General features: G+C 53.4%; 1 protein-coding gene across 2 annotated transcripts; it reads left to right on the plus strand.

Moving 5' to 3' along the window:
- The first annotated feature begins 429 nt into the window (after positions 1 to 429).
- On the plus strand, positions 430 to 14,334 carry ITM2C (integral membrane protein 2C). Of its 2 annotated transcripts, XM_068967956.1 has the most exons (6): positions 430 to 636; positions 8,592 to 8,732; positions 10,581 to 10,769; positions 11,741 to 11,851; positions 12,482 to 12,632; positions 13,142 to 14,334. In XM_068967956.1, the coding sequence occupies exons 1-6, from the start codon at positions 511 to 513 to the stop codon at positions 13,231 to 13,233; spliced, it is 810 nt and encodes a 269-aa protein (XP_068824057.1). In that variant the 5' UTR covers positions 430 to 510; the 3' UTR covers positions 13,234 to 14,334. The 2 variants fall into 2 exon arrangements, with proteins under 2 accessions (XP_068824057.1, XP_068824058.1); XM_068967957.1 differs by lacking the exon at positions 8,592 to 8,732.
- Positions 14,335 to 25,015: the final 10,681 nt, after the last annotated feature.

Below are 25,015 nucleotides of genomic sequence, written 5' to 3' on the forward strand. Positions count from 1 at the left end.
GGATGGGAAACTTGTCTAGAGGATGCCTTTGCCCGGCAAACACGGATTCAACAAAGACTGTATTCTGAGGATGCTGGTCTTGGAGAAGCAGCTGGAAGGGATAAGGCTGCGGCGGAGGGGGACAGAGTCCATGCCTGATTGGACGAATGGATGAATGCGTGGATGGATGCATGGATGGATGCATGGATGGATGGACGGACTAAGTGAGTGCGTGGTTGCGGGAACCTCAGACGTTCCCAGGTTGGAGCAGCGCGCCCGGCAGGGGTCACTGCGAGCCCCGACCGCGGGAAGGGGGCGCAGGCGCGGCTGGCGCCAAGGCCCTCCCTCGGCGGGGTGGGGGCGGGCGGGGGGCGGAGAGGGCTGGGGGTGGGGTTAGAGAAAAGGACCCGAAAGAGATCCAAACTTCCGGTGCCTGCGGAGAGCCGAGCGGTTGTGCTACCGAGAGAGGCTGTACCGAGTGGCTTTTACTCGGGCGGAGGCTACAGGGCGGACGCTCGGGCCGGCGCAGCCATGGTGAAGATAAGCTTCCAGCCGGCGGTGGCCGGCATCAAGGGCGACAAGGCCGACAAGGCTTCGGCCTCGGCCTCGGCCCCAGCGCCCGCCCCGGCCGCTGAGATCCTGCTGACGCCGGCTCGGGTGAGAAGGGCCGGGGATCTCCGGCGGCCGGGGGTGCGGGGAACCGAAGCTCGCCCGGCCGCCTCCGGCCACTGCCCGAGGTGCATCGGGACCCCGGGGTCTAAAGCGGAGTGGGGGGTTGCTGGGAGTCCGGGATGGATCTTCCCATCCGGAAGTGGGGAGGGGGCTTGGGTCTCGACCTTCAGCTGCAGCCGAAAGCGTTAAGTCTGAAGAATCGGAGGGGATCCGGTCGCTGTCCCAGGTGGGGAAGAGCTCCAGGTCTCTTCCAAAAGTGGAGGGGGGCCCTAGGCGCCTGGTCCCCAAAGAGGGGAGGGGGCTGGTCCGAAGAAGTTCGAGGAATGTTGGTGGGGGGGTATAGGCGTCTGGTTCCAATCAGGGAGGAGGGGCTGCGGGTCGAGTCCCAGGTGGGGGATGGGAGGAGAGTTGAACATTGTTTTCCCCAAAGTAGGGTGGTGGGTTGTGATTGGTGAGGAATAAAGGAGATGAGGGGTCTGGTGCCAACGAAGGGGGAGGGACTGTGGATTTCGTCCCAAACGGGAGACTGCTGGGGGCGGGGGGCGGGCGGGGGGCGAGGGATGTGCTGTTAGTCCGCACCTGAATTAGTGGATCAGAAAGTGATGAGATATGAAATGAAAATAAACCAGAACTCTCCTGGCCGCACGTCCGGGATTCGAGATTCGGGGTTGCGAGGTTGGATGCCCTGATCCCACCCTACCCCAGGCCGCCTGGGCCTCCCTGCCCTCCTCTTCCTTCCTCTCCCGCCTCCCTGGACCTCTGGGCTACCCCGTCCAGCCCGCGGTGCCCCGGTGCCCTCTATCCCGGAGGCTGCGCTTTGTGGGGGCGGACCTCGGTGCACCCCGCCCCCGCCAGCTCCCCTCCTCCCCTTTCCCTCCGGCCTGGGGTAGAGGAGGCATTTCCGCCGGTGGAAAACTGTCTGAGCTGCGAGGAGTCCGACCAGGGGAGGGCCCAGAGGGGCCAGACGCGTGGCGGGCGAGGAGGGGAGGGAGAGCTTGGTTCAGTCTGGCTCTGGAGTGGCCCCGGCAAAGGTGTCTACACCGCCCGTCCCCGTCCCGTTGCTGGCTACTGGGATGTCGGGTGCTGCAGAATGACCTGTGCCCTGGGAGAAGGGGACACAGGAGAGGGTGGTCAGAGGTGGGTGTCACACACCCAAGTGAAGATTCCCTGAGTGCTGAATTCCAGGAAGAGCCTTGGCGAGCTCCCCTGCCCTGGCGTGGTCACTGCGGCATCAGTAACACCCAGGCTGGGTTGGGGGGTTTGCTCTGCAGCCTGGATCAGAGCAGCTCCGTCTTCTTCTGATGCTTGGATGGGAAGGGGACATTTCTTATTTGAAGGCCTGGCCTGCAGCTTTTAAAGTTTGCAAGAGGCTCTTTAAACCTCCTTCCTCCCCATCTGCCCCCAGAGAGTGCAGGACGCTCACCCCTTTCTTCTCCCAGCTGCTTCTCCCAGAGCCAGGTACCCAGCTGAGGCCTGGAAAACGACCCTGACGCCCAGAGCTGCAAAACTCAGGCAGGAGGGAGGATCAGCCAGACAGTGGGAGGATGCAATTCAAACTCCATCAGAAGGTCTGCCAGATTTCGCAGGAGCCGCACATTCTCCAGTGGCAGCCTGCTCGTGGTGTCGGGAGGGATGGCGGATGCCAGCATTGCCTCGGCAGTATCTGACATCCAGCTTCTGGCTCCCAAGTCCAGCGTCCTCTCTTCCCCCTCACCCAGCATGAAATGGAAATATCAACATCTTCTTCCCTGGGGGCTGTTTGCAGTGGCCTCCAGCCTGCTGAGTGTGCTTGCCACCCCCGGCAAACCTTGTTAGTTGGCAGGGTCCCCCTCACTCTTAACTGGCAAGGGGGAGCCATTGGGCCCCAGGAGGAGGGTTAATATCCCAGCATCTTTACATCAGATCTGCTTATTAATAAACTTTCACAGCTCCTCAGCCCTGAGGGCTCAGGGGAGGCTTTCGGGTGTTGCACGTTGGCCCTGCCAGTCCCCTGATGGAATTGGAGCCTTGGGAAGAGAGTTCACTTCTGTGAACCTCCTGTGGCCTTAACCGGCCCGTGGGCACATTGCCCCCACATCCAGTGCCTGATGTAGAGCAAGCCCCCCTGCCGTGGCCACCCCCTCCCCCCGCATGACCCCCCACCTCACCAGTAAGTTCAGGAGGCGCCCAGCATTTACAGTAGCCCAGGACAGCATGAGCAGGGACTGCTTCACCAAAACAGGGCATTTGGGTTGGTCCCGTGCTGATGGGTTGTCAGAATGTGGAAGTGTTAGTTGCTCAGTCTATTAGAGTGAGTGTTCTTCGTTCAGTCTGATTCTTTGCAACCCCATGGACTCTAGCCCGCCAGGCTCCTCTGTCCATGGGATTTCCCAGGCAAGAATACTGGAGTAGGTTGCCATTCCCTTCTCCAGGGGTCTTCCTCACCCAGGGATCTAACCTAGGTGTCCCGCATTGCAGGCAGATCCTTTACTGTCTGAACCACATGGGCTGTCAGAGGAAAGCTTATTAGAAGGTCTCTTCCGGCTGGGGGTGACCCTGGAACCATCCCTGGTCATTGAACTGAATCAAAAATAAGACTTAAAGCCTTGGAAGGACCAGCTGATGAATAGAGGCATTCCTGAGTGCCTCTCCCCCATGAAGCCACCCTCTAAGCTGTCACAGTAAAATGTCAACCTGAGTGCAGGCCCCTGGGGCCAGGCTAGGGGTAGTAGCATCCTCACTGTGGGCCTCCCTCTGCTTCTCTGCAGAAAAGTGAAACAAGGAGGATTTTGTCCCCAGACCTGCTGCTGGAAGGAAGCTCCTCGGTGGGGCCTGGGAAGGGATGGGGGTGGGGGCCCATCTGGGCCTCCAGCTGCCCACCCTCCCCACGTGGTGCTTGGCTCTGAGATAATGAGTTGCCTGCACTGATGGGCAGCTGGCCACAAGCCAGCTCGGAAAGTGGGCTGGACGGGAAGCACCCCTCTTAGCACCCTCTGGCCAGCCCTATGTCTCTCAGCCCAGTTCCCCTCTCCCCACCATCTGCCTCTGTCTTTGCTCACCCATGTGTTACACACACGCACACGCACACGCACAGAGCCAGGTGTGGGCATGTACAGACTCAAAAGATTGGGCTGGGGGCCTCCAAGAGGAGAGAAGTGAGGTCAATACAAGTCATCTCAGTGCTGTAATTTTCTCCTCGGCTTTGGCCTTTGATTAATGTCACCCCCTCCCCCAGCCCACATACCTGGGGATCAGATTTCACTTTCCACCTCCCTGCCTCAGGTCCTTGGCAGGAGGGAGCTGGGTATCCCGCAGTGGTGGGGGGGGTGGGGGGAGGGTCCCCTAACCAGCCCAGAGGGTGGAGCAGGGCTCCTCATCCCCACCCACCGGCCCCATGGGCTGGGCTAAGAGGACCTCCGTGGTTGGGGGTCCTGCCCCCCGTCCCCGGACCCCGGGCCTTTGCTGAGGGGCTCTGGTGTCTGGGCTTGGGCTGCGGTGACTTTTTTCTGCTTTCTCTCTCCTTTCCCTCTTTTCTTCGGGCTCCCCTCAGCCCGTTCGTCCTTGCGTGTTTCCAGGCTGTCAGCAAATTGCCACGGAGGATGAGTTTCTCTTACCAGGAAGAAAAAAAATGTTTCTGGTGAGACCAGTGGAGCACAGCCAGCGCCTGGTGAACCGTTGACCCCAGGAATGCCCTGCCAGCTCTGCGTCTATCTTCCTCGGCCTTTGTTCTCTGGGGTCTCCCCTTGCCTGTCAGGAGGAGAACAGGAGAGCAATTGAGCAGAGCAGAGGGCTGTGGGGAGTGTTCTCCGGCCCACATCCTTCCTGGGGCAGCAGTGGGTCCCTGGGCCACCCTGGGTTTCACTGATGGAGGGTTCACGACTAGTCCTCAGCATTCACCCCGCTGATGTCTGCACTGCTGAGCACAGCTCTGCGAGGAGGCCCAGCCCCCTTACCCCTGCGAGGCTTCTGTTTCCCTCACCCACACACACAGTGTCTCTCACTGGTGGCCTCGTCTCTGTGGTCTGCAGCCTGGGAAAGAAAGATGCTCAGGAAGAAGGAATGGTGCTGGGAAGGTGAGGGTGGGGACCCTGGCCACGGCCGTAGGCCTGGGTCTGCAGTGGGTGCATTTCTGGCTCCCCTGCCACCCTCCTCCGAGCAGCCTGCAACTGGAGTTTCATCTGCTTGCAGCTATTCTGAACATTGTTACTGAGGGAAAGTCACTGGGAGCTCTCTCCATGAGCCCTGGGGCGGGGGGTTGGTGGGGGGGAGTCTTCTGAGTTAATGCTTCAGTTGGCTGAGTTCCCCAGACTCTTGAGGGCCTGGCTTTGCCAAATCATTTAGTGAACACTACCGCAGGCTCCGTGAGACAGGCCGGCCGAGGCCTGGGCCCCTCCTGGGTCCCAGACACATGGCCCACATGCTCCACACAAGCGCACAGTGAGGCCTGTTGCCTGGGACACCCGGCTGCCGTGGAAACTTTCTTTTCCTGCTTTCTGGAAGACCCCCAAATGCCTGGCTGGGGGGTAACTGCTCCATATGAGGGCGGGCATTCTCCTGGGGCTCCAGCATGACAGGTGAAGCAGCTCGGGGGGCGGGGGGTGGTGGCGACTTCAGGAAGGATCCCCCTCGGCCGACATCCTGGGTGCATTGAGCAGGTAGGATCCTAGGTTCCGGCCCAGGCTCCCCACAGGCCTCAGAGAGTGGCCCACCTCTGTGGGGCTTTACCTCCTGGCGCCTCTGTCTGGAAGCTGGGACACTAGCGGCCTCTGGGTCTGCTCTCCCCAGTCGCCACTGCTCAGCCACGATGCGCCTGGGGAGTTGGCCTCCGGAAGGCCAGGGCAGAGGGGTGTCAGGTAGGGAGGGGAGCAAGGCGTGAGCCGTGGGTGTGCACTCAGGACTGTTAGTAGGGGCAGGATGTGTATGTGTGCTCAGCCACGTCCAACTCTTTGTGACCCCATGGACTGCAGCCCATCAGGCTCCTCTGTCTGTGGGATCCTCCAGGCAAGAATGCTGGAGTGGGTTGCCATTGCCTGCTCCAAGAGATCTTCCGACCCAGGGATCAAACCCGCATCTCTTGTGTCTCCTGCTTTGGCAGGCAGTTTCTTTACCACTGTGCCACGTGGGAAGCAGGATCGGAAACCACTGTCCACTTCACATCTGGGAAAGGTGGGGGGGGGGGTGCGTCCCAAGCCTTCACAGGGACCCCGACAGAGACATATGAGGACATGGGCGTGGGGCATCAAGGGGTCCCGGCTGGAGACTGTCCTTCTTGGCCACACTAGCCTGGCCTCACTTGTCTCTGGGGCCCCTCCTCCGTTGCCATCCTTAATGACCCCTCCCCCCACCTCCGTGCCCTGCCCAGCCCCTCCCCCAGGCACCTGCCCCAGCCAGGAGCTGAAAGGCGGCTGTAAAACTGGTAGGCCTCACCTTGTTCCTGAACTTCAATTATGGACAGGCCCCCTCAGCTCTTGCTTTATAACCACTGACTTTTTTGTTGTTGTTGGGTTGTTTTCTGTTTTTTTTTTTTTTTTTTTAAAGCAATTCTCACAGGCTTGCTTTTGCTTCTCTGGAGCAAGGCATGGCCACAGTGCAGCCTCGACAGCTGGCTGCGGTGGTGGCCCTAAAAAGGAATGGTTTATCTGATAAAGACCTGCTATTTTTATCTAACACTTGATCCTTTACAAAGGGCTTTCAGGGCCTGTGTCTCCTTTAATCCCGACAAAACCCTGTCAGAACGAGTCTGTTCACATTTCACAGGAGGACCATCGGAGGGTCAGAGGCTCCCTACAGGGGCACGCGGCCCCTGCTGGGGGCACCTCTGGCTTCTGCAGCCCCACCCATCTCACTGAATACAGATGTTGTGTCGCCGGGGCAGGATTCGCAGGGGGTGTGGCGCCTGGCCTATCTTTTGGGTCACCCACCTTTCCTGAGGACCCACTTAAGATGGTGGGTCCCTTGGGTGGCTTGTGCCTGTGAGTCACTGGCCGAGCTTGGCCATCGGTCACCCTGTCCTGCACTGATCCTGGGAGCCCATTGGAGAGAGAAAGCCCTTGCAGCCTCCCGCCCACTGCTGGCAGCTGTCCTGTGGGAAGTGGCCACAGGCACTAGTGACCGTGGTCAGTGCTGCCAGGGAGCCCCGGGTGCCGGAGAGAGGCCAGCCAGATGGGTGGTCTCACCAGGTGCTTCTTCAGATCACAGGGACCCCGCAGCAGGGCCAGGATGGGGAAAGGCCCCAGGCTGCAGATAGCCCAGCCTGTGAGGGGGGGCAGGATGGACAGGGGTACCTCTCCATCCTCTGTCTCCATCCCAAGGTGCTGGAGGCAGGGGGGTGGGGTGGGGGTCACTAGCCTGGTGATATGTGTGCCTTGAGATGGGGGTGCGTCTTTCAGGCATTTGCTATGCCTGCAATGCGGGTTCCATCCCTGGATCGGGAAAATTCCCCTGGAGAAATGGCAACCCACTCCAGTACTGCCTGGAAAATTCCATGGACTGAGGAGCCTGGTAGGCTACAATCCATGGGGTCGCAAAGAGTCGGACATGACTGAGCGACTTCACTTTCACTTTCCTGCAGGAAGGGAGTGGGGAGAGGGGAGAGCCCCAGGCAGGAGGCTTCACACAGCCCCACAGGAGACGCCCTTCTGCTCCCTGAGGCCCCAGTCCCACCCTCCCCTGTACCTCAAGCACAGCAGGCCTGTACCCCACCCCTTCCAGGCTGAGCCCCCTGTGTGCACTGAGAGTTAGGGCCTGTCCTGGGCAACTTCGACCTGAACTGTGTGTACACTGCCAGCCTTGGCTGCAGGGTGAAGAGTGGAAACACACAGGGCACTAAGCAGACAGTTAATGAGAGGGTCCAGGCTCTGGGCCTCCCCTCTGCACCCCCAACTCTGCCTTAGGTCCCCGAGGTTGGGAGTAGGGCAGGGCCCCTACCCTCACCCAGCTGCATCCAAACACCATAGAGGCAAGGTTGAATGGTGGACCCTGGAGGCAGAGCCAGGCCTGGGCCTTCTCGAGGTCTCCAGGGTGAATGAGGCCTGGGCTAGGGCAGGGGTGGATAAAGATGAGCAATGGCCCAGGCCACATAGCTGGGTAAGAGCCCCGAGTCACTAGACTCTCAGTCCAGTGCTCTGGGGAGAGCAGGGTTTCTGAGTTACACACCCACCTCCAACCGCTGGCCCAGACTGGTGTGGACCAGAGTTGGGTCAGGATGGTTTATTTCTTGGCAGCCCTGTAACTACTTGTCCCGAGCCAGGGCCTGGCTCCCCAAAGAGGGTGTTTCCAGGAATCTCCTGCCCTGGCCACCACAGCCACGTTTCCGTCCCGGCAGAGGGGCCCTGGCTTCCAGAAGCCTCTAGACTCCACCCCGCGGGCTCTGCTCCTGACAGCCTGCTCCACACCAGTGCCTGGTTATTCCATCGCTGCCCAGCAGGCCAGAGGGGACAAGCACACGTGCCCAGACCCTGGGGGCCTCCTGGAGCCCTGTCCCCACCAGTGAGCTACTGGGAACCTCCTTGGTCTGATGCAGCGGCTCCCAACCTGCCCGGTGCACCCTGGTTCCTACAGGCTCCGAGGCCAGGCATGGTCATCAAGGTCACATCTGTGCTCCCCCCCCCCACCGCCATCCCCAGTTTGAAAGAATCTACTGTGGTCATAGCTGGTATAATGAAGGGGACTAATGGCATAGGGGCTTCAAAATACTCTTGCTGAGTCCCTGTGGGTCATTTTATGTGGCTTCCAGGTGGGGCTTGGTTTCTCTTTAGAGGGAAGAGCTGGGGCCCTGGGGATGCTTCCTTTCCTTCCAGATGATGCTCTGTGTGTCCCGAGCATCGCCCTCCCCTGCCTCTGCCCCCCAGGCTCCTTGTCAGCCAGCAGGGTGAGGCCTCACTTTGGGAAATGGGGGTGCGGGAGGGATCCCCAACGGACGTGGGACCACCACGAGGCTGACCCTGCACTGCCGTCCACAGGAGGAGCGGCCCCCCTACCACCGCTACAAGAAGGGGGGCTCCGTGGGCGGCGTGTGCTACCTGTCGATGGGCATGGTCGTGCTGCTCATGGGCCTGGTGTTTGCCTCCGTCTACATCTACAGATACTTCTTCCTGGCTCAGGTAAGGTGGGCAGAAGAAGGTGGGGCGAAACAGTGGCCTTTAGAGGAGGAAGTGAACCCCCCACCCCCCAGGTGGGAGGAGTGCCCCACAAGCCTAGAAGATTTAGCAGCCTCCTCCTCCTCCCTGGTCTTGGTTCAGGAGACAGGACTGGGGTGCTATCCTCTGACTGACGTGGGGTCTGGAGGAGTGGCCTTACTTGTCTCTTTGGACACATCTGAAGCTGACAGCTCTCCCGGGACTACAGTCCGTGATGGGGGAGGCAGGATTAGCATCTGGGCTGTGAGGCTGGCAGCCCCTTCCCATGGTGACCCCAGAGAATCAGCACCAAAAACTCGGGGTGCAGCAGAAACTAGAACTCTGCAGGCCCTCAGAGCCTGGCCCCCTGTGCCCTGCAGGTCACGCTTCAAGGAATTCCCATTCCATGCCTGGTCATCTGAGCTACAACCCATGAAAGGTGGAGGGTGGCTTACAGAGTCACCTCCGGCCCCTGTTAGGGTGGCCCCCGCCCACAATCACACCTGGTCATCTGCTCGCCCAGGCTATCTGGGCACAAAGCTGGGCCAGAGACCTGGCCGTAGTCACAGCAGCCTTGACATCTGCCCAGGCCTGGGGAGGGAGGCAGGGCCGCCAAGTTCTCGGAAGGGAAGGTAGTTCAATGAAAGTTTGCTCAATGACCATAAACATAACAACATGGGGAATCTCAGTGACCAAAAGGCTGGGAATTGCCCGTCGTTTATGACCCTTCTCACCCTCAAGCCCTGGGCTTTGACTTCCTCGTCACCCAGTTTCTCTAGGGTGGAATTCACTAAAGAGCTTGCAGGCTGGGTGACTTTCCCCTTGAAACCTCAGCTCTGGCACACCCACCCACTTCCCCATTTGTTCGGCATCCTCTCCTCCCCCACGACCTGCTTTCCCCCTGGTTCCTGGTTTTCGCTTTCTGGGGCCTTTTCCTGTTGCAGCTGTGCTGCTGTCCTGGACTTCCCCTCTGGTTGCAGCCCCAACTCATGCCTCGTTCTCAGGGCATGGGGAACCTCAGAGCAGCCTTGCGCCTGCGCCCTGGGACCCCTGGGACTGTAAGATTCATGTGTGATGATTCTCTCTTCTGGGAGAGCGCAGCTGAAACAGAGAGGGACGTCTGCCTGTCGTGACCTGGAGGAGCCAGAGGGGGCCCCCCTGCGGCCACCAGTCAGTCACGTGGCCTCGGTCGCACCCGGCCACCTCCCTTCCCTGTTGATGGAATGATAAGCGGGCCCTTCAAACAGGGGACACCGCGTTTGTCAAGGATTCTCAGGAGGCCCAGGTCCGGGGAGGTGGTGGGGCTTGTGTGAGGTTGAACAGCTTGGGGAGGGGCAGGAGGCCGGGGGTTGCCACCAGCATCTGATAACAAGGCTGACTCTCAGTCCCTCCCCGTTCCTGGCCCTCCAAGGTCTCCAGGGCCCCTTGCAGAGGCTGCAAGAAGGTGGGCGGGCACCCCCTGGTGGCAGTGGAGGGTGGCACCCCGACCCTACTCCAGGCTCTTTCTCCGGTATCTGTCCTCCCACTGGCCCATCCCCTTTCACCGCCATAGACTCATGGACTTGGGGAGCAGAAGGGGTCACTTTGTTTTACAGATGAGGAAGCTGAGCCTCAGCGAAATCATCCTCCTAGGAACTGGCACACCCGGCTCACCCTCCCTGACTCCCGTGTTTCTCAGTTTCTGCATCTGTGAGATGGGTGTCCCAGCCCCGCCCTCCCCGCTTCCCCAGGCCTTCTGAGCCGGGAGTGGTTGGGCAGGCAGCAGGGGCCTCGCGGAGTGCCTTGTGTGACTAGGTTGTCTCTCTCTCTCGCCCCGCTCCCCACCTTGCTCAGCTGGCCCGAGACAACTTCTTCCACTGCGGCGTCCTCTACGAAGACTCCCTGTCCTCCCAGGCCCACAGTCACATGGAGCTGGAGGAGGACGTGAAGATCTACCTCGAGGAGAACTATGAGCGCATCAACGTGCCCGTGCCCCAGTTCGGGGGCGGCGACCCTGCAGACATCATCCACGACTTTCAGCGGGTGAGGCCGGCCAGGGCCGGGGCGGGGGTGGCGGGTGGCCACCCGGAGGACCAACAGACATGAAAGGAGAATGCCCACACCCTTTGTACAAACTTGGAGTACATACCCCTGCAGTACAAACCGTAGCGCAGACGTCTATGCTTTAGGTCCATCGGGGGTTTAGAGACCCCGCCTTTATCATGTAGTTCTTGCGGTTATCACTGACTATGAACTCGTCATGGTTGATTTTCTCCTGGGCCACCTGACAGCTGCAGACGCTGGCTCTCATGGGCGAGGCCAGTGTTCCTTTTAATGAGCTCTTTCCACGTTGACATCTTCTCAAGATGCAGCACTCGGGGGTGGGGCGGAGCATCTCGCTAAGGGTCTCGGAGGTCGGCAGGGGTGGCCGGACTTACCAGGTTTGATGAGAATCATAGTCGGGGCATTACCCTGATTCTCAGAGCTCAGCTGTGTAACCTCCCGAGAAGAATCCTTGTCACAACTGAAGCATTTGATAGTGTTTTCATCTAGTAAGTGGAATCTACTATAGACACAGCCTAGGAAAGGAGATGGAGAAGGCAATGGCACCCCACTCCAGTACTCTTGCCTGGAAAATCCCATGGATGGAGGAGCCTGGTGGGCTGCAGTCCATGGGGTCACTAAGAGTCAGACACTACTGAGCGACTTCCCTTTCCCTTTTCACTTTCATGCATTGGAGAGGGAAATGGCAACCCACTCCAGTGTGCTTGCCTGGAGAATCCCAGGGACGGAGGAGACTGGTGGGCTGCCGTCTATGGGGTCGCACAGAGTCGGACACGACTGAAGTGACTTAGCAGCAGCAGCAGGAAAGGAGAGCGGGAGAAGGGAGCCCCGCCCAGATATTGAGGAATCCGGGGTACATCACTGGGAGCACGTGGATTCACACCTCGCACAGCCCGCCGGGGCCAAGCCCTCACCTGCAGACACTGATGTGGCCTTTTCTTTCTGCTCAGGGTCTCACTGCTTATCATGACATCTCCCTGGACAAGTGCTACGTCATCGAGCTCAACACCACCATCGTACTGCCCCCCCGCAACTTCTGGGAGCTCCTCATGAATGTGAAGGTGAGCGGGACCCCGGCAGCGTCTTGTCCCTCCCTTGTCCCCCCGCCACCATGAGACAAGGGAGATTTCTGGGGCCAGCAGTGATGGGGGGCCTGGGCATTGCTGTCACCTGGTCCCAGCACCCTTAGTCAGTCCCTCTGGCTCCAGCTCCCTTCTCCCTCACACAGAGTCAATGCATCTCCTTTCTGCCTTTCCAGCCCCCCACTTCTGCCTCCCTCACTTAAGAACTGAGACCAGCTTCCTTAGCATTCACGGCCATGCCCCATGTTGCCCTATTGACAGCAGTGCAAGGAGGAGGCCAGGGCCCTGCCTCGAAGGAGCACTTCCCCTAGGGTGGGGAGGGGGCAGACTCGTGTGTGTGAGCACACACACATGCCCACACTCACATGCGCACATGCCTACACACACACGACTCACTGGCAGTGCAGATGCAGGAAGTGCCCGGGGACGTCAGAAGGGTGAGCCATGCGGTCTCTGGATGGAGGGGTGGGCATGTTGGCCGGGCATTTCAGGTGCTGAGGGGACTCGAGTGAGCAGAAGGATGTCGGTGGGGGGAGGTCTGTGGGCAGTTGGGGACCCTGAGGTTGGGCCCGAGTACTGACCTGGTGCTGGGCGGCTCTCCCTCTGCAGAGGGGGACCTACCTCCCTCAGACGTACATCATCCAGGAGGAGATGGTGGTCACGGAGCACGTCAGCGACAAGGAGGCCCTGGGCTCCTTCATCTACCACCTGTGCAGCGGGAAGGACACCTACCGCCTGCGGCGCCGGGCCACCCGGAGGCGTGAGTGGCCATCTCCACCCACCTTGGCCCCTGCCCTGAGCTCCAAACCACAGCCCAGCTGAGCCTGGCCCCGGAGCTGGAGACCAGCTGTCAGAGAGCTGGGATTGCAGCAGCAGTAACGACAGCTAATGTTAACTGGGCACTTACTGCATGCCAGGCACTGCTTTACATTCTCTGTCCTCCTAAGGCAGTGTGAGTCATCATCATCATCCTTGTCGTCTTTTATTCTTGCTGCCCCTTTTAGAGATGAGGAAAGGGGGCGCAGAGAGGTCAACAAACAGCCCTGAGACCACACAGCAGGAAGGTGGCAGAGCTGTGAGGTCTGACTCCGGCTACTGCGCTCATGCCGGTTTACTATGCTGCCTCTGGGTGAAATGGGTGTCATTTCCTGGGCCTCCCCGCCCCTGGTCCTGAGACCCTGCTCAGACTCCGAGGCTGGTGGCCTTCGTGGCCCAGCCAGTTCTAGGCCAGGACACAGGCCTCACTAGACTTTCTCTGTTCTCTCCCAGGGATCAACAAACGAGAGGCCAAGAACTGCAACGCCATCCGCCACTTTGAGAACACCTTCGTGGTGGAGACGGTCATCTGCGGGGTGGTGTGAAGCCCCGCCCCCGACCTCCAGGCCCCGCCCCCACCCTCTTTCGTCTTCTCTTCCGGCCACTCTCTGGCCCTCCTTACCCTGCTTAGCTTGTACTTTGGACGCCTTCCCCGTAGATGTGATGTCTCTCTCCCCGTTTCTCTCCAGCCCTGCCTGCCTCCTTGTACCAGAGCTGTGACCTCTCAAGGCCTCCCCCTCTGCTGACCTCTCGGGTGTGGGGGAGGGAGGGGACGCCCCAAGATGGTTTCTGTGACCAGCATCTTGAGGTCAGGTCCCTGGGGCCCTGGCCCACAGCGGCACTGGTGGCCCAAGGGGAAGGACAGGACGGAAGGAACCAGGCATGTGGGGGCTCTGGCGAAGGGATGGGGTCGGGGGAGAGGGTGTGGAGTGAGGTTCAGGACCGTCTGCACAGCTGGGAAGGGCCTAAAAGGCCTTTTGCTTGCTCCGCACGCATCCCCTACTTTGCAGCTCTCAGACCTGAACTGAGGATAGAGGGAACATGCCCAAGGATGGACCCCCGCCCCACCCCTCCCAGAGCACAAGGGAAGGTGGCTGTCCTGGGGCTGTCCCCAGGACTCCAGTCAGTGCCTTCAGCCCACCTGTGGGAGCCTGGAGTTTGCGGTGGGGGGTTCAGATAAGTCCGTCAAGCACAATCAATCTCCAGGTGGAACCAAAGAAGGAAAGAGCCAGGGCTGGGGGCACTGGCCCCCAGGAGCACACGCGGGGTCCTCATTGGCCACAGCCACAGAGCAACAGGGTGGGGGTGTCTTCTCCTGTCCAGGGGTGACCCTGCCAGCTGAGAACTGAGCAGGGATGCTCAGTCCTTGGAAGAGAGGGGGGCTCCCTGCTGTCTTGGGGTAGAGCTCTTGTAGGAAACCACGGGTGGGGGGGAGGGGAGGGAGAGCCAGCTGGTACTTGGGAACCCTGCCTCCTCTCTGGAATTCCAGCCCCCTCTGCTTGGGGGAATGCAGCGTTTACTTTCCTTTTCCTTCTCACTTTTGCATGTTTTTACTGATCGTTCGATATGCTAACCGTTCTCAGCCCGAGCCCTGAAGAGGAGGGCTCTGACACCTCCAGTCAGACTTTGGTGCTCTCTGGAGATAAAAACTCTTGAAGTGCTTTGTATATTTTCTCAATTAGATCTCTTTTCAGAAGTGTCTGTAGAACAATAAACATCTTTGACTTCTGATTTTGGCTTGGGAGAGGTGGGTGGTGGTGGTGGCGGTGGGTGAGGGGTGCGCCTCCACCCTGTAGACTGGGCGAGTGTCCCTGGGGTTTGGGAGGTGCAGGTGGACATACAGGAGAAGCTCCTGGGCCTTGACATCTGGCCCTGCTCCGTGGTTCAGCCAAGGTACGTAGGTGTCCCCTTCTTCCCTCCCTCAAGTCCTCACGTCACTCTGAACCAGGTGGATTCACCTATTACAGGCAAGGGAGGAGGAAAAAGCCTGGAGATTATGCAGCTTGCCCAAGGTCAAGCTGCTTTTTAAGTGCCTATAAACCATCCGTTCAGTTCCACACGGAAGATGACATCATTATTGCTTGTCCTTAAGCGCAAGAACAGTGGCGTGTTCTCCACAATTTCTGGGCAATTAGTAACCATCTTGGGTGTGAACTGAGGTTTGGCATGAGTCACAGGCTCACATTCTGCAGAAAAGGAGGGGATGGGAGCTGTGGCAAGTGGAGCCCAGGGGTGTGACCCGGATCCTGCCCTGTGGACAGAATGAGTGCCCACAACCTTCACTCACAGGCTCTGTCATCCTGTGAAGGATGTAAAAGATTCAAATTAATGCAGACACATGTTGTTCTCAAATCCAAAGTCAATCCTGTATAGGTGTCATGTCCTATTACAGTCCCCAGTCTAAATGCAATGCAATCATGATTAAAACGCCGACATTTAACTGACAGATTCAGTTCTTTCGGGGAAAGTAAACGTGGTGAGTGCACAGGTAAATCCTGAAAAGAGAACAGTTTACAGATGTGAAACGTAATTTAAGAGTTTGGCATAGCGAAGCAAAAGATCAGTGAGACACCATGGAGAGTCCAGAAGTTGACTTAAGATACAAGAGTTAGGTTGTTGACTTAAATTCAGGTTAGTGGAGGATGTTTGGGTTCTTTTTATTGGAACTGACTAGTCATCTTGACAAAAAATTAACCTGCATCCTACTTCCCTGTACAAAATTAATTCAAACTTTTTAGGCATGAAATAAAGCCATAAAAGTACTTGAGATGATTTAAAAGATCATCTTAGAGGAGGGCCATCTTTTTAAGCATGATACCCACGAATTATAAGTTGGACTTCCATTCAGTTCAGTCGCTCAGTCGTATCCAACTCTGCGACCTTTGAACCGCAGCATGCCAGGCCTCCCTGTCCATCACCAACTCCCGAAGTCTACCCAAACTCGTGTCCATTGAGTCCGTGATGCCATCCAACCATCTCATCCTCTTGTCCCCTTCTCCTGCCTTCAATCTTTCCCAACATCAGGGTTCTATCAAATGAGTCAGCTCTTCACATCAGGTGGCCAAAATACTGGAGTTTCAGCTTTAACATCAGTCCTTTCAATGAACACCCAGGACTGATCTCCTTTAGAATGGACTGGTTGGATCTCCTTGCTGTCCAAGGGACTCTCAAGAGTCTTCTCCAACACCACAGTTCAAAAGCATCAATTCTGCGCTCAGCCATCTTTATAGTTCAACTCTTACATCCATACAGGCCAACTGGAAAAACCATAGCCTTGACTAGATGGACCTTTGCTGACAAAGTAATGTCTCTGCTTTTTAATATGCTGTCTAGGTTGGTCATAAGTTTCCCTCCAAAGAGTAAGCATCTTTCAATTTCATGGCTGCAATCACCATCTGCAGTGATTTTGGAGCCCCCCCAAAATAAAGTCAGCCACTGTTTCCCCATCTATTTGTCATGAAGTGATGGGGCCAGATGCCATGATCTTCGTTTTCTGAATGTTGAGTTTTAAGCCCACTTTTTCACTCTCCTCTTTCACTTTCATCAAGAGGCTCTTCAGTTCTTCTTCACTTTCTGCCATAAGGGTGGTGTCATCTGCATATCTGAGGTTATTCATATTTCTCCTGGCAATCTTGATTACAGCTTGTGCTTCATCCATCCCAACGTTTCTCATGATGTACTCTGTATAGGAGTTAAATAAGCAGGGTGACAATATACAGCCTTGACATAACTCCTTTTCCTATTTGGAACCAGTCTGTTGTTCCATGTCCAGTTCTAACTGTTGCTTCCTGACCTGCATACAGGTTTGGACTAATGACAAGTTAAAAATTATACGCAACAAGACATACCACAAAGTCAAGTTTTATAAGTGGCAAACTGAGGGAGATACTTGGTTAATACAAACATTGGACATAAGAGGGCTATTTTCCTTAATATGCTAAGTTCTTAGAAATTGATATGAAAAATGAACAACCCAATAGATAAAGTAGCAAAGAATATGAGCAGGCAACTCACAGAGAAATACAAATGGATCATTGCTCAAACAAGAACAGATGTTTAATCACAGTTACATAGAAAATACAAACCAAAACTAGGGAGATACAATCTGCAGTAAGTCTGGGGTTTTTTTATTAATAAAAATATTTTTATTCTGAAGTGTTTCATATGTTCAGATTACTATATGTGAATTGCCAGCATGTAAGTTTTGAAGCAGGCTTCCCAGGTGGCACAGTGATAAGGAATCCACCTGCCTTGGATTGAATGCAGGAGACTCAAGAGGTGTGGGTTTGATCCCTGGGTTGGGAAGATCTCCTGGAGTAGGAAATAGCAACCTGTTCTGTATTTTTGCTTGGAAAATTGCAAGGACAGAGGAGCCTGGTGGGCTGCATGTGATCACAGAGTCGGACATGACTGAGCGGCTGAGCACACAAGTTATGACACACAATGACCCCACAGTCAACTCATGAAGCAGAAGCCTGCCAGTATCACTGGATTCTTTGTATGTACTGCTCCCCTTGCTGCTGAGTAACAAACCACCCCAGGACTGAATTCTGCAGGATGGCTGAGATCCATGCTGACTGATCTAAGTCTTTGTGGGCTAGCTGCTCCCTTTCTCTTTGCATTCAGCTGGAGGCTAAGCTGGGCTGGACCATCAAAAATGACCCCTGCTCTCCAGGGTGTGGCTCTGAACAGCTGCCAATCAATACCCTGGCCTTCCTTATAGCTTGGCAACTGAGCACCAAATGCGAGGAAGCATAAGCTGCCAGTCCTTTTAAGCCTGGAATCCGAAGTTCCAGAGCATTACTTCAACTCTGTATTGATCAAAACAAGTCATCAAACTAGCCCCGATTTCAGTGGAGGAGAAGTTAACCACCTCCAGACATGGGGCAAGACACACATGCTCAGGGATGCAACAAATTGTTGGCTCCCATATCCTGAGGCTTTCATGTCATCCCAGCCTCTACTCTCTGGCCCCCACCTCTATATCCTGTGAGAGATAGTAAACATATTAATACATCTTTTCTTAGATTCAAGGACAATCACAAAAGCATATCAATTTTCCATCTCTTAACCAGTCTCCTTATATTAATTAACCAACGTTAACTCTTGTCCTGAGTTTCACTGCTTTCCTTTATAAGTCTTTATAACCACATATCTATAAAGCCCTTAATGTAATTTTGTTTAGATCTGACTATTGTAAAAGCAGTAATAAAGTGCTTGTATTGTTCTCTGATTTGTTTTCCTCCCTTCAGCCTTGTATATCTAAGATTCATTCATATCGACACCGATAATAGCATTTAATTCATTTGTACTGCTGTGTATCAATCCATTATGTAAATATATATAATGTAATTGCCTGTTCTAACAATGACTATTTGGCTTCTTTCTGCCTTTTTTTTTTTAACTATTACAACAAAATGTTAATGAGTATTTCTTTAATAAGGCTTCTGTCCACCTCTGCAGGGGTTTCCCTATTACGTATACCTAGAAAGGCAATCTTTGGGTCATGCAGTATGCAAATGTTCAACTCACAAAAATTCTACCAGGTTGTTTCTTATAAGGAGTTGGACCGATGTACTTGCTCACCTGTACCTCACAGGCATCCTTCTCATTCCAGGTTCTTGCTGTTTGTTGTTTTTAGTTGCTCAATCATTTCCAACTCTTCTGCAACCCCATGGACTGAAAGCAGCCTGCCAGGCTTCTCTGCCCATGAGATTCTCCAGGCAAGCATACTGGAGTGGGTTGCCATGCCCTCCTCCAGGAGATCTTCCCGACCCAGGGATTGAACCTCAGCGTCCTGCGTTGTCAACAGATTCTTTACCTACTGTCTGAGCCACCAGAGACTCCCAAGTTCTTGCCAACACTTCATGTTAACAACCCTTGAGATATTTTGTTAATGGATTGAGAGTAAAGTGATATTAATTATGGTTTTAATTTTAATTTCCCTGATTACTAGGAAAGTTTCCTTGATCACTGGGTCAAGTTTCACATGTGTATCAGACCTTTCTTATAAAATGTCTCTGTTCTTTGGCCTTTTTCTATTGGACACTTCATTTTCTTCTTATCGACTTGAAGTTCATTATATACTTTATACAATCTTTAGAGGCTTTATCACTGATGTATGGAAAATACCCAGATTTGTGACTTGTCTGCTCACTTTCTTTGTGGCCTCTTCAATGAGCAGAAATCAATTTTTTGGCCATACTACAAGGCATCTGGGATCTTAGTTCTCTGACCAGGGATGAACTCAAGCCCTCTACATTGGAAGAGTGGAGTCTTAATCACAGAACTGCCAGAAAAGTCCCTATTGATTTTAATGTAGTCAGATATTCAGATATATCCATCTCTTTCTTTCTTTTTGGCTGCACCATGCTGCTTGCAGGATCTTAGTTACATGACATGGGATTGAACCTGTGCCCCTAGTGAGGGAAGCTCAGAGTCCTAACCCCTGGACCACTAGGGAATTCCCTTCCATCCTTTTCTTTATGATTAGGGTTTATTGCACCTTGTTTTAGAAAGCCTTCCTATCCAAAGAATAGAGAGAGATTCTCCTAAATTTTCTTCTATTCCTCTTAAAGTTTTGTATATTACATTTTAAAATCCCCTGGAATTTATTCCTCTGTGTGGTATGAGGTAGGGATATTCTTTTGCTCTGTTTGGGGTGGGGCTTTTTCTTTTCCTCCTTGAGCCACAGTGTGTGTCTGCATTGACCTGGCTTCCACATGTATAACGTCTGTTTCTAGCCTCTCCAGTCTGTCCTGTTGGTTTATTCTTTGAACTATAAACACACTTAAAATAAGGTGTGCACATCTGACAAGTGCAAGTCTCCCACCTCGGTTTTCTCCAGCAGTGCCATGACTATGCTTAGCCTTTTATTTTCGTATGCATTTTGGCAATGATTTATCAAGTTCTAAATGGCAACCCACTCCAGCATTCTTGCCTGGAGAATCCCATGGACAGAGGAGCTTGGTAGGCTACAGTCCACGGGGTCACAAAGAGTCGGACACGACTGAGTGAACCAGTAGCAGTAGTAGTATGAAACATTCTGTTGAGGTTTTTATTGGACTTGTAGTAAATCTATAGATCCTCTTGGGGAGACTTGAAATTGTCATGATACTGACTGTCCTAATCCATGAACATGATATTTTTAAAACTTCTTTGGATTTTTAATATTTTCCTATATAATTTCATACTTTCCCCAGTAGAGGTCTTGCACAGCTTTCATTAAGTTATTCCTAAATCTCTTATGCAGTTGATACTGTAATTAATAATTACAATATCAATTTGTTGCTAGTGTGCAGAAATGTAACTTATTTTTGACTATTGATTCAGCAAATTTGCCAAGCCATCTTTCTTATTCTAAGAGGTTGCCCAAGTATTCTTTTGTGTTTTCTGTATGAGCAACTGTATTGATTATAAGTAGATTGTGTTTCTTCCATTCAAATAATTAAAACTGTTATTATTTCTTTTTCTTATCCTACCTCACTGACTAGAAACTCTGCTACCATGGAGATAGTTACAACTCTTATTTTGTTCTTGATTTTAAAGGGAATTCACTTTGAGTGTAGGTCCACCCCTGGAAAAGGGAATGGCTACCCACCCCAGTATTGTTGCCTGGAGAATTCCATGGACAGAGGAGCCTGTCAGGTTACAGTCCATGGGGTGGCAAACAGTCGGACACGATTTGAACATGCGTGTAAATCAGTTATTAATGCTACTCATCTTATTAAATTAAAGCAGAGAAAATATGTAGCCATATGAATAAATGCAGAAAAAAATTGATAAAAGAATTCAGCATATATCCTTGATTAAAAATAAAAATTAGAACTAGAAGGCAACTTCTTTAATTAATCTCAAAAAAGTATTCTTTCAATGTTTATACTAGAAAGGACAAAAGTGAAAGTGTTGGTCACTAGTTGTATCTGACTCTTTGCGACTCCATGGACTAACTGTAGCCCGCCAGGCTCCTCTCTCCATGGGATCTCCCAGACAAGAATACTGGAGTGCGTTGCCATTTCCTCCTCTAGGGCGTCTTTCCAACCCATGGATCGAACCTGTATCTCTTGCATCTCCTGCACTGGCAGGTGGATTCTTTACCACTGCACTACCTGGGAATCCCAATAACTGATTTAGTCAGGATGTATTATCTTGTTTCTATGCTATCAGATTCTATATGCAAATATTTTGCTTAGAAGTTTTAGGTATGTTTATTATTAAGACTGACTTGTAACTTTCCTTTTTTCATACTGTCCTTGTCAGGCTTTTATGTTAAACTTTTGCTGGTCTAATAGCGTGGTTAGGAGATTGGTTTTCTGGTTTTGTTTTAAGTTTAATAATACTCACTCTTCCCAAGTGTGTATAGGCCTTCTTGCATCAATAGTGGCAGTAAATTGGCTTGACAAGAATCAGATTTTAAAATTTCAAATTTTAAAATGATGTGTTTGACGCAGCCATTCCACCCCAGGGAATTTATCCTATGGGTATACTCAAACAAGTATATAGAAATATATGTACGAGGATATTTATTGTTGTAATAGCAATAAACTGAAAACCAAACCAAAGATCTCCAATTGAAGAATTAACTTTGAAAAGAAAAGTGCAGTACTTTGTCGTCATTGCAAAGAATCAGGTAGATCTATTTGTGCTGATGTGTGAAGTTCTCCAAGGTCTATAATTAGGATAAAGCAGGTGGCAGAGCAAGGAAAAAAAAAAAAATATATATATATATACATACATATATATATATACATACATATATATATGTATGCCATTTGTGAACTTTCTAAAAACTAGCTCTGTGGAGGTGCACATACTACTTCTGGAAAGATTCGCTTTTTTTTTTTTTGCCATACTATGCGGCATGTTGGATCTTAGTTCCCTGACCAGGTATCAGACGTGGACCCATTGTGATGAAAGAGTTAATTCTTAACCGCTGGACCACCAGGGAAGCCCCTGAACAGATTCTCAAAGCCTTGTAACAACCAGTTACCTCTGGAGAACAGAGGTGGCTGGGAGCTGTAAGACTTTAATCCTTCCACATCACGAAGATGTGCTCTTTTTATATTTTAAGTGTGTGCCTGACTCGGCATGTATATACCCTGCAGCTGGGTTGGAGGAGGAGGGCCTGCTAGCTGAGGGGAGGCCTCACTGTCAGCTAACCGCACAGAGTTTCAACTGTTTCCCCTCTGGCCCTTGAGATCTGTCCCCCATCCTAGAAAGGAAACCCTGCGTTAGTCCCAGGTTGGCCAGTAGAGCTGTTGGAAACGTTAAGCTGACATAAGTAGGAAGCCCTAACCTCTTGCAAGCATTGCTATGGAAACCAGCGCCTGGGTGGTCTCCATGGAAACCATTCTCAGCCTTCTGCCTGAAGGAGTTACCACCCACTGGTGCTAGAGTCTTACTTATAAGAGACCTCAGAGCATCAATAAATGCTTAGGGAGGGAATGCTAGACAGGCTTCTGCCCACCCCGGAGATGCCTGGTGGGCTCTGAGCACCACCTGCTGCCCACCTGAGAAGCAGAAAGAGCCCATCCCCACAGGACATGTCCTTGTGGGGAGGCAAAGCACCCATGTGTGAAGCAGACACCCGAGGCAGTGTGTGCAGCACCCCCACAGGGAGAAGGCGGGCTGGGGTTTGTGGGTCCGGGGGTCTGGACTCTGCCAGTGATCACTGGTGTGGTTGTACAGTTGTGGTGTGTTAACAGTCCTGCGGGCCACGCAGTGTAGCCAAAAAGTAAATCAAGTGGAGAGTTTGGACTAAGTCATTCTGAAAAGACTAAGTCTTTCCTAGCTTTACAAACACTGGTTTGCATGTGACCTGGCAGCATGGGGCTCATAGGAAAGAGAGACCTCACAGTGACCAGAGTAGGCGTCCCAGGAATTCATCAGGGCTTGGAAGGATGGTGAGAAGGAGTGGCTGGGGCTGGGGGTGGGCAGAAATGCAACAGGGCAGAAATGCAAGAGGTCCGCCCTCCATGGGCCAGAGGACATGGCACCTATGGCTCTCTGGGGCTGAGTCCTTTGAGAGAGGGTTGGGGGCTGGAAGGGATGTTGGAGTCCAGGGCTTGGGGGGCTCCAGAGATGAGTGATGCCAGCCCAGGAGGGTGGGTCCAGAGCATCAGCGAGGTCCTGATCCTGCCGCCCCTCATGCTGATCTCCTGGCATTGCTATCTGCCGCACAGGCTCCAGTAGCCCAGAACACAGCCTGAGCCTCCCACCTGTGAGACCAAGCGCTCACATGCCCCGTGTGGCCCCTCAGGGATGAAGGCTCCGCCCCTAGTTGGGCAGTGGCGAGATAGTTGAGCCGGGAGAGGACGGGGCGAGAAGGAAGACCATGACTTCAACCAGCATCCTTATCCAACGCTTACTGAGTGGGTGACCCATTGTGTTCAAGCATAAGCCAGGAGCTTTCACGGATTCATTTCGTTCATTTCTTGCATCGTCTCTGGGGTGAGTAGGAATCTCATAGCTGCAAACTCAGGCATGCAAGAAAGCATCTTTATTTTTTTCTCGACTACTCTATCTTGTAGAGCAGTCTAGTTTTCAAGTTCTCATTGAGCCTGGTGGCAGAAAATGTCATCTTGATAATTTGGGGGGTAAATGCAGCTGTTACTTTCGTTTTAAGAGTAATCAATAGACTCACCCTTTTCGTACATTTTTTGTCAGTTCCCCTCCCTCCAGGGCCCAGCACCTGAATCATGGGCCTGGACTTGGCATCTTCCCCACCAACGAGGCCTTGACAGGGGAGATGGTGGCTGCCCTCTATAGTAATTTCTAGAAACAAGTGAAGACTGCATCCCCCAGTGCCCTCTGGGCAGAAGGAGGTAGTGGCATCCTCTCCAGGGTCCCCTTTGACACCACCCAGTCACTGGAGCTGCCTTTCCAGCCCACTGATTTTCCAAGCCACCCAGTAGCCTATCAATAAATCCCTTGCTGGCTAAATTCACCAGAATTCTTCCTTGTTTGTATAACAGTCTTACTGAGCAAGGTGGGTAGTCAGAAAACCACTTCATCCTCTCTTCTCTTGTCCTTTTCAAACCCATTCTGTGGGGTTGGTTCTCCCCCAACCCTGGATGAAATCTAAGGTCACTTTCTTCATTTTTCAGGTCAATCCAAGATAATAAAAATTCCTCAGGTCAATTTTAGCCACAACAATCCGATTTCAGTAATTATAGCCTGGAGTTATGCACAATAGTGGAGACTCCGAAGTTCATGGACGTTGGAGCTGCCCCCTCCACTGTGGAGACCCGTACCATGGGGAAGCCCCTCTGGTCCAGGCAGGGAAGCCCCTCCAGCCACTCCCCTCTGTCTGCCTTGTGTTTCCAGCCCTCCTCTCTGCCCCCTCCCCACCCCATCAGGCTACCGGCTGATGGGAGAGAGGGGCTAGTGCAGGCCTGCGAGGAGACAAGGGACAGGAGAGGCCACTGAATGGAGTTTCTGGCACCTGTGGGAACCTCTGATCCACCCTCCCCCCAACCCCCACCTCCTGCTTCATCTCAGCGCCGTTGAACCCTCCACCAGTTCCAGTTTCCCCGGCTGGATTCAATTAACCCAGAACAGCTTCTGAGACATTCGTGTATCTTTCGATGCACAGGTTCTCCTGCACAGCCTCCTCTGCTTGCTCTGTGCTCCATGCAGGCAGCTCCAGCCACAGCTGGTCACTCTTCAGGTGCTGGTCACTCACCAGGTCCTCAGGATCGCCCATCTCAGCAGCAGAAACAAGTCCCCCGGCAGTCTCAGGGAAGCCCTTCTCACTTAGCCAAAGGCTGAGTGATGTCGGATGCTATTCACTCTCGCTCCTTTGAGTCGCTCTGTCCAGAAGCATTCTGGAGTGGGGGAGGGGTGAGAGCTGCAGGATTGGTTTGGGGCCACCTCCTTAGCAAGTCCTTTATTTTGGAGAATCTGACTCCAATACTTCAGCCCCCTGATGCAAAGAGCCGATTCATTGGAAAAGAGCCTGAGGAGAAGGGGGCAACAGGGGATGAGATGGTTGGATGGCATCACTGACTCAATGGATGTGAGTTTGAGCAAACTCCAGAAAATAGTGTAGGACAGGAAAGACTGGTGTACTGAAGTCCATGGGGTCACAAACAGCCAGACACGACTGAGGGACTGAACAACAGCAATCTGACTAGGGGACACTATTTTCCTCTTTTCTCAGATCCCCAAAGGGTGTAGCAAGTCTCCTCCTGGGAGCTGACCTCAGTGAGGAGGCGTAGGAAGACACAGGACACCCTCTGCAACCTCACTTGCCTCTGACTTCTTTTTCTTTCAGCTGGTGGACTCTTCATCTACACCCAGAGGGGGATGTGGGGAGAAGTGGCCCCC

This window comes from Capricornis sumatraensis, chromosome 3 (genome assembly GCF_032405125.1).
Source record: "Capricornis sumatraensis isolate serow.1 chromosome 3, serow.2, whole genome shotgun sequence".
Lineage (NCBI taxonomy): Eukaryota > Metazoa > Chordata > Mammalia > Artiodactyla > Bovidae > Capricornis > Capricornis sumatraensis.

Bases quoted from the DNA above. Each gene is read 5' to 3' on its own strand.
- ITM2C (XM_068967956.1), top strand. From the start codon at position 511: ATGGTGAAGATAAGCTTCCAGCCGGCGGTGGCCGGCATCAAGGGCGAC. The intron at 11,852-12,481 runs GTGAGCGGGACC...CTCCCTCTGCAG, and splicing joins AGCTCCTCATGAATGTGAAG to AGGGGGACCTACCTCCCTCA. The intron at 12,633-13,141 runs GTGAGTGGCCAT...GTTCTCTCCCAG, and splicing joins GCGCCGGGCCACCCGGAGGC to GGATCAACAAACGAGAGGCC.